Here is a 17637-nt window from a genome sequence, read left to right as displayed (position 1 = left end):
TGAGCTTTAACTAAACCAACACCGTAGAGCGAGACATGACAAAGGCATTCAAAGACATTTTTCCCCTAAAAGAGTTCATCTGGGGGGGCACGGTGGCTTAGTGGTTAGCACGTTCGCCTCACACCTCCAGGGTTGGGGGTTCGATTCCCGCCTCCGCCTTGTGTGTGTGGAGTTTGCATGTTCTCCCCGTGCCTCGGGGGTTTCCTCCGGGTACTCCGGTTTCCTCCCCCGGTCCAAAGACATGCATGGTAGGTTGATTGGCATCTCTGGAAAATTGTCCGTAGTGTGTGATTGCGTGAGTGAATGAGAGTGTGTGTGTGCCCTGCGATGGGTTGGCACTCCGTCCAGTGTGTATCCTGCCTTGATGCCAGATGACGCCTGAGATCTCGATGGCTCCCCGTGACCCGAGGTAGTTCGGATAAGCGGTAGAAGTTGAGTGAGAGTGAAGAGTTTATCTGCACTAAAAATAGACTTTAATCATTTTAGATATTAAAGATATTATCGTTATTGATCTAGTGTCCAAAAAACAGCTCCTATATACTTAAAATGATCACACAGAAAACTCTGCATATGAAATCAGGTGTAAATTTCCTTCTGACACTTCTGTAAACACATCACCAAGTCTGAGACACACCGAGACACTGTGATGCTAAAACTGAGGCTGTTACATTTCACACTTCTGTCATTTTTAGTTTTAGTTTTATTTTTGCCTCAAATGCAGCATCTGACTAAAAAAAAAAAAAAATCTTGGCTGATGCACTTTATTCTTAGAGGAACGCTGATCTCTGTGTTTTTCTGTCCAAAGCAATCACCGTGTAAAGTCGAATAAAGTGCGCAGTCTGGCAACCTCGCGAGAGGTTCGTGTTTAAGATACATAAAGACATAAAGGTGAAGTGACTTGGTATGTAGTCACGTGATTTATTCAAAGGATAATATTGTGATTGATGGGTTAGTTCGTGACATGAGAGAGAGAGAGAGAGAGAGAGAGAGAGAGAGAGAGAGAGAGAGAGACTTTTGATCAGTAGCAACCTGTTGTTGCAGCTCATCGTTCACTTTAAGGTTCTCCTGCACCAGTTGAACGTTTCACGTGTAATCCGTAATTCCCCCCTCTCCACCCCCGCCCCCTCCCTATCCGGTGAACACAGACCGGGCGCGGAGGAGAGACGACGCATGATGTCGGTTTGGTGATGTGGTCGCTTTTCAGGGGCGCGCACCGGGGACCGTGTATCCGCCTTTCTCTGCGGCGAACCGGAGCAGGAACAAGAGGAGGAGGAAGAGGAGGAGGAGGAGGAGAGAGACGCTGACGGACGGGCTGATCGCTAAATGGAGCCCTTCACCCGGAGATCTTCCACAAATTAGTTTTTTTTTTTCAGGTAGCAGAGGGAATAAACGCGCTTCACCGATTTCTCGTGTTCTTTCTTGGATTTTTGTCTCTGCGCGCTCGTGTGACGCCGTTTATCGGGCTCGATGAACAGGTCGAAAACTTTGAGGAAACATGTCTGAAGATGCTCTCCGTTCTGTTTTCGTCGCGCGCGTTTGCTGTGTTTGGTGTCAAAAAACGAGGGAAAACCAAGAGCGCAAGGACGTGCGTGATCATCGGTGACATGAGCGGTGGTCGGATCCGCGCGGCTGGTTGATGGCACTGCGCGCCGGCGCGACCTGCATCGGCCACGTCTTGCGCAGAGTGCCGCGCTTGCACGTCTCGCGTTCGCGGCGCTCCAGCAGCCTGCTGTGCCTCTCCCTGAGCCACGACCGTGACCCGGGGACGCTCGATTGCAAGCGCCCGTGTCCAAGCTTTCCTGACTGCCACTGTCGCCACTGCCCGTGCCGCTGCCGCCGCGCACTCCCGGCGGATCCGCGGGGACATGAGCCCCACGCGGGCTGGTTCCGGGGCGCCATGAAGCGGCAGAACGTGCGGACCCTCTCCCTGATCGTCTGCACGTTCACCTACCTGCTGGTCGGCGCCGCCGTGTTCGACGCGCTCGAGTCGGACTTCGAGATGCGCGAGAAGGAGCAGCTACAGGCCGAGGAGAAGCGGCTGCAGGGCAAGTACAACATCAGCGAGGACGACTACCGGAAACTCGAGACCATCATCATGGAGGCCGAGCCACACAGGGCCGGCGTGCAGTGGAAATTCGCTGGATCTTTTTACTTCGCCATTACCGTCATCACCACCATCGGTGAGTCAGAGCGAGCTTCATGCGCTTCTTCTTTTCCTCGGAGTTTACTTCAGCTACAAACCTGCGCGCTGTTACAGATGCAGTAACTCAAATTAATAACACCTGTAGTTCTGAATGAACCTTTCATGTGATCGAACTCATCTCGTTATAAACACGCACTGAAAACTCTTACAACACAATACACATTAGCACAGCAGCTGGAGGTCAGGCCACGTCAAGGCCTTTTCTTTTTTTAAACTGTTTTTGCTGTATGACCAAAACGACGAAGAAACCTATTAAAACTATGTTGCAGTCTTACATATGCAACATGTAGCATATGAATGTATGTGTGCTGCAGGATGGATGCGCATTGCACACTACGCACTGCTTAATCCTGCTCTAGTGAGCGTCGGGAATCACTTCATCACAGATCACAGCCAGAATTATCAGCATGTAGGAGTGAAATCCATCTCACCTGAGGGTCGGTTTATTTCGCAACTGGTTGCTGTGTACAAAGTACAGAAAGTGTGGAAGTGCTTTTTGTTTTATGTGTTAAAAAACATCAAATATAAAAGGCAGGAGCAGAAATATATTCACTTCCGATTTGGATGGATTAAAGGGGCGACATTCACATAGTCACACAGGTATAAATAGTTACTGAGGAGAAAAAAAGGAGCCTTGAGGGGTTTAGAGAAGAACGTGGAGCACATGATGTGAAGGATGATTTCACACTTCCTAAATTCCTAAATGTGTTTATTTATAACTCGTTAACATAAAGGAATAAACGGATAAATAAGACTTTGGAGCGCGCGGCAGGTGGCTGTGATCAGCACCACGTCTCTCTCCATTTCTCCGCTTGTTTCTCCTCGTTAAAAAGTCAGAAAGTGTATATTTGTGGTTCGCGTTTGTGTTTGCTCCTTTTATGCTGAATCCTCTTTTAATTTCAACCGTGTGATCTTTTTTTTCTTTTTCGGCGGCATTAAAACGATAATAAATAATCTGAAATAAGACGAAAATGTGAGTTTTAAACCGTAGACTTCGTGGCCGCGCTCGCTGGTGCTGAACGGACAGCGACAACCGCGTGCACGATCACGAGCACGCCAGGGAGCGCGCAACACTCTACAACCAGTAGCGACTTTTCCTACAACTTCTCAAACAGAGAAACCTATTTTTTTGGCACAGATACACTATGTTAGCTACCACTAATTTGCTGCTTTACGATACAAACTCAAAGGTTAAATATTGTGCGTTTAATTTTGGCACCTAGAGTGAGTTTAAAGCGCATTTAAATGATTTGTTTAAGTATTAAAGCTCACTGCTGCATCTTAGAGGCTGCAATTACAAAAACGTACAATCGAGATATAGGAAGTATAGGAAAGCTATTTTGTATATTATTAAAATATAAAACAGATATCTTATAAATAGAAACTGGTATTTTAATTTGTGTGTGTGTGCGTGTGTGTGCGCGTGTGTGTGTGTGTGTGTGTGTGTGTGTGTGTGTGTGTGTGTGTGTAAGCAGGTGCACGGTTTGTGGACAAACCTACAGAGAATAATTCACTCTGCGCACTTAGAAAATAGAAACTGACTGAAGACACACTCTCAGAAATAAAGGCGTATTTATTTATTTATTTATTTATTTATTTATCTTTTACTTAATCTTGCCGCATATTTGGCATCTTTCACAGTCCGCTCTACGCTCTGTAGCATTATTGTTCACCTTTAATTATCATTCATTAATTATTTACATACACTTTAATTATCCTTATGTACCTTGCATTTTTTTTAAACGCTTCTAGGTAACATTCATAACCAGGACCATGATGGTTCGATATAAGCGAATAGAAATAAATGACACTTAGTAGCTTGATTTATTTCAGAGTGTGTACAGTATCTAGTATGTGGTCTGTATATAGCCTCAGATTGATAGAGCATCTGAGGAGATTAATGTATCATAAATGTGTCTAAAAGCAGTGAAGTAAGATTTGCCTGTGAGTGTAATTGGTGTTAGGTCTGTAGTCGTGAAATGATGCTGTTTTCCACCTAGTCACTGTGTGATTGACAGAGAAAAGTGATGAGATGAAACACACACACACACACACACACACACACACACACACACACACACACACACACACACACACACACACACACACAATCATCATCATCATCATCATGACTCGGCTGACATTCACTGTTTTAACTCCAGATAAATCTTAGATATCTATTTCTAGGTTTTAGAACTGTGTGTGTGTGTGTGTGTGTGTGTGTGTGTTTGAGTGTGTGTAAGCTAAAATCCATGTCATCTTCATATCATGGTGTTCCTCTTCTCAACCGTCACCCTACATCATTACTACAAATTCACAGTGATGCAAGTTATATTTGAATGTTTTAATAAATATTAATGAGGAATTATGCAAATGAGCTCCTGGCTTTACTTTTTTTAATCAGGTGATGTAAGATGAGACTCTAAAGGTGAACTAAAAATATCAGAGGCTCATATTCATATTCTCTCTCTGTTTGCATTTATTTACACAATCGAGGCTTCATCTAATTAAATATGCGCGTTTAATTTGCCTTGATTTATTAAACAAATAATGTAGCTTTCTTATGATTTTGTTAAAGTTAAAACGATTCATTCGAAACGATTCGAAAGTTAAAACGATTCATTCACACCGAACGACATAAAAGTTTGAAAAACTTGTTGAAGGTAATTTTGAATATTCAGTTAGAGTAAAACTGAATATTTATAATAAATGCATGCAACAATTTTTTTGTTTACTCAGAGGTTCATTTTTTTCAAGGCAAAATATTTTGTTGGAGTGTCATTAATTTATCCTTTAATTTTTTTTTAATGCTAAATCCATGGGAAGAAATGTGCTTATGTAACATGTATGGAAGGAGTCTCCAGTTTCAGTACTTTGTAACAGCCAGTTGTGAAGCTGAGATGTTTTCCATCGTGGGAAAGATAAAACCCTCACAGTGCTTTATTTCTTACATAACATGCTTTAGTTGAAGCACGATCTTTTGTGGCTCAGATTCTCTGCTGGTGCAGTGTTGGAGTTTTGGTGATGCGACAGATGATGATGGGTTTTCATCTAAAATTCTTCCACAACAACTAATAAAACAATTCAAAGAACTTGATGAAAAAAAAAAAGAATAAAAGAAGCATGGATGTAAGGGAGAAATAAGGAAAGGAAGAAAATGCTAGCCAAGGCAGGGGGACAGGAATAAGAATAAGTAATAAAAAACAGAAAGAAAGAAAGAAAGAAAGAAAGAAAGAAAGAAAGAAAGAAAGAAAGAAAGAAAGAAAGAAAGAAAGAAAGAAATGCTTATAGACAAAGAAAATAGCGAATAAGTCAAGAAGGGAACATAGAAAAAAGTAAGGAAGGATGTGAGGAAGATGGGAAGAACAACAAGCTGAAGATAGGAAGATGAATATGAGAAAGGAGGAGTAGAAGAAGTAAAGAAATAGAAATGTTAGAGTAAAGGACTGATGTGGACACAAAGACATTAGAGTAAGGAATGATGTGCACACAGTGACATTAATTTAAAGCAGTGATGAGGACACAGAGACATTAGAGTAAGGAATGATGTGGACACAGAGACATTAGAGTAAGGAATGATGTGGACACAGAGACATTAGAGTAAGGAAAGATGTGGACACAGAGACATTAGAGTAAGGAATGATGTGGACACAGAGACATTAATTTAAAGCAGTGATGAGGACACAGAGACATTAGAGTAAGGAATGATGTGGACACAGAGACATTAGAGTAAAGGACTGATGTGGACACAGAGACATTAGAGTGAGGAATGATGTGGACACAGAGACATTAGAGTAAGGACTGATGTGGACACAGAGACATTAGAGTAAAGGACTGATGTGGACACAGAGACATTAGAGTAAGGACTGATGTGGACACAGAGACATTATAAATATGAACTCAGAGCTGATTCAGCATATTTGAAGTCTCTCTGAAACTTTTAGCTGGAGTGATTAGTACTGAGATCCGCTGACTCACCATCTGCCTCTGAGACAGAAACCATGATGACTTGTGTGACTCGACTCGAAAGGTCTACACACAGCATAGTGGAAGGGGCGGAGCCATCACTCAGCCGTCATTCAGCCATCATAGCTCAGATTTTGCTAGCTATGGAGACTAAACATTTGCGGATGAATAATGAGACTTGAGGAGAAGAACGATCTGAAAGGTTTAGTGTTACATCACATTAAACACTGTGTGTGGGGCTGTGATGAAGGTACAGTAACCAACAATGGTGTTCTGAGATGGAGAGCACTTCCTTCCTTCTTTTTCCTTCTTTCCATCGTTTATTTACTCATGTCTTCATCCGTTTTATTTTTTATTATTTATATTTTTCTTTCTGTGCTACACCTATCCACCATTTCTTTTTTTCTTTCTTTCTTTTATTCCCCACTTTCTTTCTTTCTTTCTTTCTTTCTTTCTTTCTTTCTTTCTTTCTTTCTTTCTTTCTTTCTTCACACACACACGTACACACACATACACACACACACTAACACACACACACTTACTAACACACATACACACACTAACACACACACACACACGTACACACACACACGCAGACACACACTAACACACACACATGTACACACACACAAACACACACACTAACACACACACACACACTAACACACACACACACACACAAACACACACTTACACACACACAAACACACACACAGACACACACAAACACACACACACAAACACACACACACTAACACACACACACAAACACACACAAACACACACACACACAAACACACACACTAACACACACACACAAACACACACACTAACACACACACAAACACACGCAGACACACTAACACACATAGTGTAGTTATAGTCTACTGATCTGAACATGGTTCTTAACCCTCAGTATAAAGAGATAGATGAAGGTTGGTCTGGATGAAATACCGTGACTTTGTGGGTCATGATGGACTCTGTGTGTTAGAACCACTCAGGTGAGACAGATTCTAGGATATAAATAAAGAACTTTTGGTTCTTAACCAGGACAGGAAGCTTTCTTTCTTTCTTTCTCCACTTTCTTTCTTTCTTCCTGTCAGGTTTTACTCACTCGTCTCTGCCTTGTCCTGTGATTAGTTTATTATGTAATTAAGACGTGAGCCTCGTTTACACATCAGCGTGTTACGGCTCATGGGATCTTTCCATCATTTCCACGTGTCATGTGCAAACATGTCTTGACAGTCGAGTTAATAACTTTTCCTCTGCTCTGTTTCCTCGCCTCTGTTTCCTCTGCTCTGTTTCCTCGCCTCTGTTTCCTCGCCTCTGTTTCCTCTGCTCTGTCTCCTCTGCTCTGTTTCCTCTGCTCTGTTTCCTCTGCTCTGTTTCCTCGCCTCTGTTTCCTCGCCTCTGTTTCCTCTGCTCTGTTTCCTCTGCTCTGTTTCCTCGCCTCTGTTTCCTCTGCTCTGTTTCCTCTGCTCTGTTTCCTCTGCTCTGTTTCCTCTGCTCTGTTTCCTCGCCTCTGTTTCCTCGCCTCTGTTTCTTCGCCTCTGTTTCCTCGCCTCTGTTTCCTCGCCTCTGTTTCTTCGCCTCTGTTTCCTCGCCTCTGGACCACTTCGTTTTGGTTTAAAGCGTCAATCAGACGTAATTGAAACCATCACTAGTGTCTGTGTGTCAGGATTAGTGTGAGTTTACACAACAGATCTGCTCATATGCGGAGGGACTGGTGGCATTATCGATTGTTGCTATGGCAACTATATACGTTAAAAGCCCCGGTTCACATCTCGCCTGTGAAATAGATTCTTCCTTCTTCGCTAAACCAAACAACGTCCAACGTGTCTGAAGTTTAAACTCACACCTGACTTTCCAGTGTCAAGTGAAGAAAACCAGATGTTGATTTTCCTCAATGTATTTTCATCTATTGCTTCCTTCAACAATTCTTTTTCTCTTTTCTATATTTTTTCTTCTTCTTCCTTTGTAACTTCTTCTTCTGTTCATTCTTCTTTCCTCTGCTCATATGTAAAGAACTTTTCTTTTCTTTTCTTTTCTTTTTGCTGTTCATTATTTTCTTTCTTTCTTTCTTTCTTTCTTTCTTTCTTTCTTTCTTTCTTTCTTTCTTTCTTTCTTTCTTTCTCTATTTTTATTTATTTTTCATTTTTTTCTTTCTTTCTCTAAGGGTTTATTAGATAAGGCCAATTTCTTCTTTTTCGTCTTCTTCTTCTTCTTCTTCTTCTTCTTCTTCTTCTCCTCCAATGCCTCTTTCTTTCATCCTTTCTTCCTCTTCCTCCTTTCATTTCCTTCTTATTGTTTACATAATTTCCTTTTTTGACCACAGACACTCTGAGGGAGGAATTTATCCAATAATCTTCCATCTGCTCAAAAATAATGGCACCCCGCTGCTACATTAGTAGATTAGCTAGAGTGTCGATCAGGCTTTGTGCTAATCTATAAATGTGCTAATGATTACTGGATCATTATATATATATATATATATATATATATATATATATATATATATATATATATATATATATATATAAAAACATTGTCATCAGCCAATAAGGTTAAAGCAGCTCTTTTAGTGTAAGCACTTATCATGAAACTGAATATGAAATGTGTCTAGTCATCAGGACCAGTACACATCATGAGATAAATATAAAAAATTTAAATGCTAAAGTACCAAAATGGGGGGGCACAGGGGCTTAGTGGTTAGCATGTTTGCCTCACACCTCCAGGGTTGGGGGTTCGATTCCCGCCTCCGCCTTGTGTGTGTGGAGTTTGCATGTTCTCCCCGTGCCTCGGGGGTTTCCTCCGGGTACTCTGGTTTCCTCCCTCGGTCCAAAGACATGCATGGTACGTTGATTGGCATCTCTGGAAAATTGTCCGTAGTGTGTGATTGCGTGAGTGAATGAGAGTGTGTGTGTGCCCTGTGATGGGTTGGCACTCCGTCCAGGGTGTATCCTGCCTTGATGCCCGATGACGCCTGAGATAGGCACAGGCTCCCTGTGACCCGAGGTAGTTCGGATAAGCGGTAGAAAATGAGTGAGTGAGAGTGAGAGAGTACCAAAATGTTCAAGGGGCGGGGTTATGGATTAGGGGCGGAGTTAGCACTGCTAGTAATATGCTACTTACTTTATTTGTATAAAATAATCTGTAATAATCAAATATCTAAATACAATTTCACCACATCAGCATGACTTATTAAAAATCATTATTTAGGGAATTAATATAGGGAATTTTATTTTGATGTATAATTTTGCTAAATCATGCAGTTTTCCTTCACACAATGTTCATTACAGCTGATTACAGTCACTCGGCTTTATTTTACGGCCACGATGACGATGTGATCGTAGACGTCAGAGCCATGGTGTTTTTAAGATGCTGGGTTCGTTACATTTTCCTCCATGGTGCTCATCTCCGTGATGATGTTTGCTTTGCTTTATTTCCAGTATGATGTTTGCTTTATGTAGAGCAGCGTGATGTTGAGGGAGCAATAATGGAGATTTTATTATATCAGTATTATCAACATGTAATCTCCATATTCATAACACTAGACTTGCTGAATGAGCCTATATGTCATTTTAACCCTCATTAATCATGCATTAGCTTGGAGATGATTTCATATTCATGATGCAAGCAGAAACACAGCAGAAATAAAGACTCATGATTATTTTATACAGAGACAAAATAAACTGCTCAGAGTTCAGCTCTAAAACAGACTGGAGCAGAACTTTACTTTACATACACTGACCAAGTCATGTTCAGTACTGAGCTAAACACACACACTAACACACACACATGCAGACACACACACACTTACTAACACAAACACACACAAACATAACACACACACACGTACACACACACACAAACACACACACACACACATGCAGACACTAACACACACACACACACTAACACACACACACACACATACACACACATACACACACACAAGCAGACACACACACACACACTTACTAACACAAACACACAGAAACATAACACACACACGTACACACAAACTAACACACACACACGCAGACACACACAGACTAACACACACACGTACACACACACACACACAAACACACACACAGACACACACACAAACACACACAAACACACACAAACACACGCAGACACACTAACACACATAGTGTAGTTATAGTCTACTGATCTGAACATGGTTCTTAACCCTCAGTATAAAGAGATAGATGAAGGTTGGTCTGGATGAAATACCGTGACTTTGTGGGTCATGATGGACTCTGTGTGTTAGAACCACTCAGGTGAGACAGATTCTAGGATATAAATAAAGAACTTTTGGTTCTTAACCAGGACAGGAAGCTATAACACGGTGCACTGGATAATAAAGTGGGAAAGGAGCAGGATAAATATAACTACAGCTAAAAACAGCTCCAGGTTTGAACTTCAAAGTAGAACTTTAACACAACAGGCTTCATTTTACTCACACAGCTGCTGGACGTCCTTTAACCAGTAAACCCACAGTCACACATACTGTAGCATCAGTGTTTGTTTGTTTGTTTCTTTAATTTTTTATCTTTTTCGTCAGTACTTCCACCTCCTTAATTCCTTCCTTCCTTGCTTCCTTCCTTCCCCTCCCTTACAACACTTTATTCTTTTATACAACAGAACCTTTAAGGGTTCTCTCAGAGTAATAACTGACGAACCAGAACTCAGAAATCAAGCTCCAAACTAAATAGCTGAAATGGTAAAGCTTGTAATACATTGTGTCTAGGTTGCCAGATTTGTGATGTTTCTCCAGTGAATTTGACTCCTATAGACATGTTGTATAAATAAATTATATTCATAATTATGTAAATAATTCATATCATATATACATAAATATGATGTTCTGTGAAACAACTAGAAGATATTTATCAATTTTTGCTATCAGTTGAGTTGATTTTGTAGAGCAGATCTGGCAACCCAGCCATTATCACTGTATTGCTTTTGTTATTTTTGTGTAAGCAAAGACACACAATGTGTTGTCTTGTGCTCTGTGCACCTACTAAATTACTGAATGACTTCACACTAAAGCGCAGAGTTCTGAGTGTGTGTTTGACGAGTGTGACGACTGTGTGTTCCGCACACACACACGTCAGTGCTGCAGCTTACACTGATTAGTTATCACACAGTACAGAGACTCCACTGAGTGAAAAACACAAGATAAGGAGCATCTGTGTTCTGTTCACACCTGAGCATGACTCAGACTCACAATGGACCTTGCGTTCATTTTTCTTACCTCAAACTGTCAGATGTCTTACAAAACCATGCCTTCTGTACACACACACACACACACACATACACACACACACACACACACACATGGTGCAGTCAGGGTAAATAAGTGAGAGTTTAGTGAGGTAGTTTCATGTTAATGTTAAACATTACAATATGTCAAATGTATGTAAAATTCTGAAGAACGTTTGTGCTTTAATTAATGAAGTAAACAGTCTGTGGATGTGTTCATGACAACGCTGTTTCCTAATATTATAATAATCAGCCGTTCGAATACAACGTGTCTTCACCTTATTGTTTTTTCTTTGATAATTTTCTCCTTTTTTTAATTTTAATTTTGATTCCATACAAAAAAAAACAAAGAAAACAAAGATGTTGATAGTTTTATAGTTCAGTGTAGTTTGACAAGATCTGGCCACTAGGAGTGAGAGTTGTGAAGAGTGCTTGGACCCCGCAAATCGCTCTTTTCCCCTATATCGCTTGTGTAATTGGAGAAGTTTAATTGATGTAGATTCCCGCCACTGAAAGTCATCAGTAATTGGCTACAGAAAGAGTGGGAGGAGTTTCGTGTAATTAGACGTTTGGAGTTTACTGTTTAGTTTAAAATAGAAAGTGGATTGTTTAGAAGAGTTTAAGCGAGTTTTATTGTTTCCGCTGATGTTAAAGAACATTAAATCCCTGCTGCTTGACCCGGTAACGTGAGAGTGACGTTTACAGCCTTCACGTGTTTCAGCGGTTCTGTGAATAACGTGACGATGTGTTTATCCTGAACTTACAGAGAGGTGTGTGTGTGTGTGTGCGCGCGCGTATGTGTGTGGTATGTATATGTGTGCGTGTGTGTGTGGTATGTATGTGTGCGTGCGTGCGTGCGTATATACTGTATATGTGTATGTATGTTTCTGTTTCTCCCTCCTGGCTGTGTGTGTGTGTTCGTGCAGGTGTGTGTGTGTGTGTGTGTGTGTGTGTGTGTGTGTGTGTATGTTTCTGTTTCTCCCTCCTGGCGCTGTGTGTGTGTGTGTGTGTGCGCGTATATATATATATATATATATATATATATATATATATATATATATATATATATGTATGTATGTATGTATGTATATGTATATGTGTGTGTGTGTATGTTTCTGTTTCTCCCTCCTGGCTGTGTGTGTGTGTGTGTGTATGTTTCTGTTTCTCCCTCCTGGCTCTGTGTGTGTGTGTGTGTGTGTGTGTGTGTGTGTGTGGTGAGAGACACCGAGCCTCGGTTTCTGTGGAGACTCTGTGTAATTTGGTCATGTGTGCGGCACTAAGTCATGGTGGAGCAGATTGCAGTGAGGGTCCAATGCCGCACTTTCGCTTGTCCCTGATTAATTACTCTGCATGTTTCCATCGCTCAGGCGACGGCCTGCGTCTGTCCCCCACAATCCCCTGCTCTCTTGGCTGTTAGATACTGGCTAACCTCGATTTAGGGGTCATGATACCACCTGGGTGTGTGGAGTGATCAAAGAGGAGACACAGGTTCCTGATGAATAGAGGAACGGAGCGGTGAAGAATCGGCTCTTTCCCCTGAAACACACCGCAGCGTGTTGTCACTGAAGCTCGCGGTTCAGGAACACAGTGTGCTGGTGATTTAGCTCACAGGAGTCAGAGTTAATAACTGTCTCTGTCTCCCACTTCAGAATAAACACCTCCAGAATCTAAAAACGGACTAAACTCGATTCCCTTCACAACACACGCGCTAATCTGAATAAGTCCGCTCGCACCTCGGCGGCCGAGCGCGTGCCCTGCTCATGAACCGCATTTTTCGGTTTCTATTTTTAGCTCGAGCCACACACATACACTCACACACACACACCCTCACAGCGGCGCTGCAGCACGCGTGGATCTAAGACCGCCGCTCTCTGCAGAATAGCAATGTCGGCGTCAGCGTATTCACAGAGACGACACGCTGTAGATTCTCATTAACATCCTGCCACTCAGCTCAGCCTGCTGCAGACCCACAGGGCCTGGGTCTGTACAGAATTAGCATAATAACCAAGAGCTTCTGAGTTTGTATATTTCTAATAGACAATGGATGAAGATGAGGAGGGTTCAAATCTTTGCTTGGTCATGCCACCGTGTGTGTTTGTGTGTGTGTGTTTATGGAAGCCAATGCTAACAAAATGTACGCGTGCTTCTTTTGAGATGCATATGTGTGCTGGAAATAAAAGGACGTCTCCTTGGTGAATAGCGAGTGCACCTGAGTGCAGGTGTCATCCTGCGAGTGCTATTCACTCACCACGAGAGGCAAAAAAGCCTTTGATGCTGTCTGTCATGTGTAGCATGAACACTACGGTGTGAAGCTCTCTCTCTCTCTCACAGTCATTCATTCATTTATTCACCTTTTTTCTCTTTCTTTTTGTTACGCTACCTTCACGTGTTCCTCTGTACGCTTTTCACCTGCAGTAATTGTAGCTCACCGATGCGTCAGGATTTGGTGAAATTGCTGCACTCGGATCCGCCGTTAAAGATCCAATCAGCGTTTTGTGGCCATTCGCAGACTCAACCTGCACTTTGTCGGGGGAAGTAAATGAAATGGCATTTGAAGTGAATATGTGTGTAATAATAAGAACATCATTAACATTGACATTATCGGATGAGGATGAGGTTCACTTCTGAGTCTGGTTCCTCTCGAGGTTTCTTCCACATATCATCTCAGGGAGTTTTTCTTACCACCGTCAAACAACAAAGTAGCAAACAAAGTAGAGACCCTTCAACTGATGGACACCGTAAGACGTAACACACCACCGCTGAATCAATATAAGAGCTTGTACGAGAAAAAAACGCATAGCATACGTGAAAAAATACAAATTACTCTCTCACTCACTCATTTTCTACCGCTTATCCGAACTACCTCGGGTCACGGGGAGCCTGTGCCTATCTCAGGTGTCATCACCATCAAGTGGAGGATACACCCTGGACGGAGTGCCAACCCATCGCAGGGCACACACACACACTCTCATTCACTCACGCAATCACACACTACGGACAATTTTCCAGAGATGCCAATCAACCTACCATGCATGTCTTTGGACCGGGGGAGGAAACCGGAGTACCCAGTAAGTGCAGCATTCAACACAATAGATCATGATATCCTTCTACAACGGCTTAATCAAGTAGCCGGTTTCAGGGATCTGTGCTGAACTGGTTTGCTTCCTACATTATCTTAAGGACAGGTCTTTTTCTGTGAATTTGGGAAATTGTTTTTCATCTAGAGCTCAAATCTCCTATGGTGTTCCTCAGGGCTCTATCTTGGGTCCTTTGCTTTTCTCATTGTATATGCTTCCACTTGGTTATATCTTTCAGAAACATAATTTATCATCTCTATGCTGACGATACTCAATTCTATTTTCCTGTTAAAAACAATAACTGCTCTGTGTCCACTCTGTTTGCTTGTCTTCAGGACATTAAGTGCTGGCTGGATCTGATTTTTTTACAGTTAAATAATGACAAAACCGAAATAATAGTTTTTGGTCCAACAAATGTCTTCTGGTCTTATAAAGCAGCTTGGCCCTTTGTCTGCTAATGTACATGATCATATTAGAAACCTTGGTGTTGTTTTTGATCCTATGTTGTCCTTTTGATAAACAGATTAGCACTGTTGTGAAAAGCAGCTTTTTTCAGTTAAGATCAATTGCTAAAAGCAAGAAGATGCTTTCTATGAAGGACCTTCAAACGATAATTCATGCTTTTATAACTTCGAGATTGGATTACTGCAACTCTCTTTATTTTGGCTTGTCTAAATCATCTCTCGACCGTTTACAACTGGTACAAAATGTGGCAGCGAGATTACTGACTGACAACAGAAAACGTGAGCACATTACCCCAGTACTCGCCTCACTGCACTGGCTCCCGGTTAAGTTCCGTATTGATTTTAAGATTTTACTTTGTTTTTAAAGCTTTACATGGTTGCGCTCCCCAGTATATTTGTGACCTCCTCACTCCGTACCCTACCCCTAGATCTCTTCGGTCTGATAATCAATTCCTTCTCTCGGTACCTTGTGCACATTTTAAAACTAAGGGCGATCGGGCGTTTGCTACGGCAGCTCCAAAGCTGTGGAACAATCTCCCTCTTCATTTAAGATCTGCTACCATTGTCTCATTGTTTAAATCTGCTACTTTTATTCTGTATGTTTTAACTCTGTTTGAAAGTGTAAAATTTTATGTGTTTTCTTTTGGATTGTGTTTTTACTTTTGCACTATTCTTGTTTGTTTCTACTTGATATACAGCACTTTGGCTGCAACGGCTGTTGTTTTTAAATGTGCTTTTATAAATTAATAAACTAAACTACCCGGAGGAAACCCCCGAGGTACGGGGAGAACATGCAAACTCCACACACACAAGGTGGAGGCGGGAATCGAACCCCAAATCCTGGAGGTGTGAGGTGTACGTGCTAACCACTAAGCCACCGTGACCCTAATACAAATAACTAAACCTATTATTTAAACATCACACAAAATGACAACAAAGAAAACGAATTGAAACAATTAAATATTTAATTTAACATATTTTTAAATATATTTTATATTAGTATTTCATTTAAATATTATTATTATTATTATTATTATTATTATTATTATTATTAACAGATAACAAGAAGTCCTCTGTATCTGATTATACCTCCATGATCTCCATTTAAATCTGGAGCTAAATCCTTGAACCGTGAACCTTTGAAATCGTGACCATGTGTGTCTGGGTCTTGTTCTTGCACCATTATCCTCTCATGCAGGTCAATGTCCTCCGTTACCATAACGAACGTAAGTCAAAATCAGAAAATGAAAATCCTTATCAAGAATAAATAAACACCAATTTAAATTAGTATCATTTTTTAAATGAGTTAAAACAGTAAAAATTAAACGAAATTGAACACAATCAAATCATTAACAGCATACAAGCCAATTATTAACGTGATTTACATAAATCTGCATAAACTCGACTGATTGAGTATCTCCTGATTTTATTATCATAAGGTTTTAAAGACACCAGTCTGCTGGATCAAGTGCCCTACTGTGCGCTTTTGTTTAATTAAACAGCGATCCAGTTCATGCCGAGATATATCGATGTGCTTAATGTCTTTTTTGTGTATCTTTGTAATCGACAATAATTTAATGTTCAATCGTCAAAAAAAAAATTTAGTCCTTATTTTCTATCCCTGATTTTTCAGACTTTTTCAAAACACTTGAAAAAAGTAAAATCTGGCAACCTTGAAGGCATGAACTATTATCTTTATTATTACTATTCTACTCTTATCTTATAAATGTAATACAAACCTTACGCTGCACCTTTAATTGTGACCACCAGTGGAAGAGATAGAACAGAGATAGAAATTCATTCATCTTCTACTGCTTATCCGAACTACCTCGGGTCACGGGGAGCCTGTGCCTATCTCAGGCGTCATCGGGCATCAAGGCAGGATACACCCTGGACGGAGTGCCAACCCATCGCAGGGCACACACACACACTCTCATTCACTCACGCAATCACACACTACGGACAATTTTCCAGAGATGCCAATCAACCTACCATGCATGTCTTTGGACCGGGGGAGAAAACCGGAGTACCCGGAGGAAACCCCCGAGGCACGGGGAGAACATGCAAACTCCACACACACAAGGCGGAGGCGGGAATCGAACCCCCAACCCTGGAGGTGTGAGCCGAACGTGCTAACTACTAAGCCACCGTGCCCCCCTTATTTGATTTAGAGTCTTTAAAAAAAACCTTGCTTTTTGAGGTGTTTATAATAATATATTTTAATAATATATATTTAATGACTTTGCACATCATTAAGGATTAAAACTACAGCTTTATGCACATTGAAAATATATATATATATATATATATATATATATATATATATATATATATATATATATATATATACTGTGTATATATACCACAAATTTCCATCACCAAATCCCATAAGCCTTAAAGTTACATACCGCTGCTTTAATTAGCCCGTAAACCATAAACCTTAATCCTAATCCTCTATAAATGACCCCTTTCAAGGTAAAATAGGAAATTCGTTTCTAGCCACAACATCGAACCTTAAGCTCTTCGTTTTAATGTTTAAAATTCATTAAGACGTCATGCCTAGCGAGGCCGATCCTAACCTCGGTTCTCCTCCACGCATTCGTTTTCTGCGCTGTCGGCTCGCATCAAACTCGACGAGCCAAGAAGTTCCAGA

At 41.1% G+C, this 17637-nt stretch overlaps 1 protein-coding gene across 1 annotated transcript in view; it reads left to right on the top strand.

Moving 5' to 3' along the window:
- The first annotated feature begins 983 nt into the window (after positions 1 to 983).
- Positions 984 to 17637, top strand: part of kcnk9 (potassium channel, subfamily K, member 9) — a 46373-nt gene continuing 29719 nt past the window's right edge. The window contains exon 1 of the mRNA XM_060886796.1: positions 984 to 2180. Coding sequence (XP_060742779.1) covers positions 1637 to 2180 — 544 coding nt within the window. The 5' untranslated portion in view covers positions 984 to 1636. The remainder of the gene's footprint in view (positions 2181 to 17637) is intronic.

This window comes from Tachysurus vachellii, chromosome 14 (genome assembly GCF_030014155.1).
Source record: "Tachysurus vachellii isolate PV-2020 chromosome 14, HZAU_Pvac_v1, whole genome shotgun sequence".
Lineage (NCBI taxonomy): Eukaryota > Metazoa > Chordata > Actinopteri > Siluriformes > Bagridae > Tachysurus > Tachysurus vachellii.
This window is presented reverse-complemented; position numbering and strand designations above follow the sequence as displayed.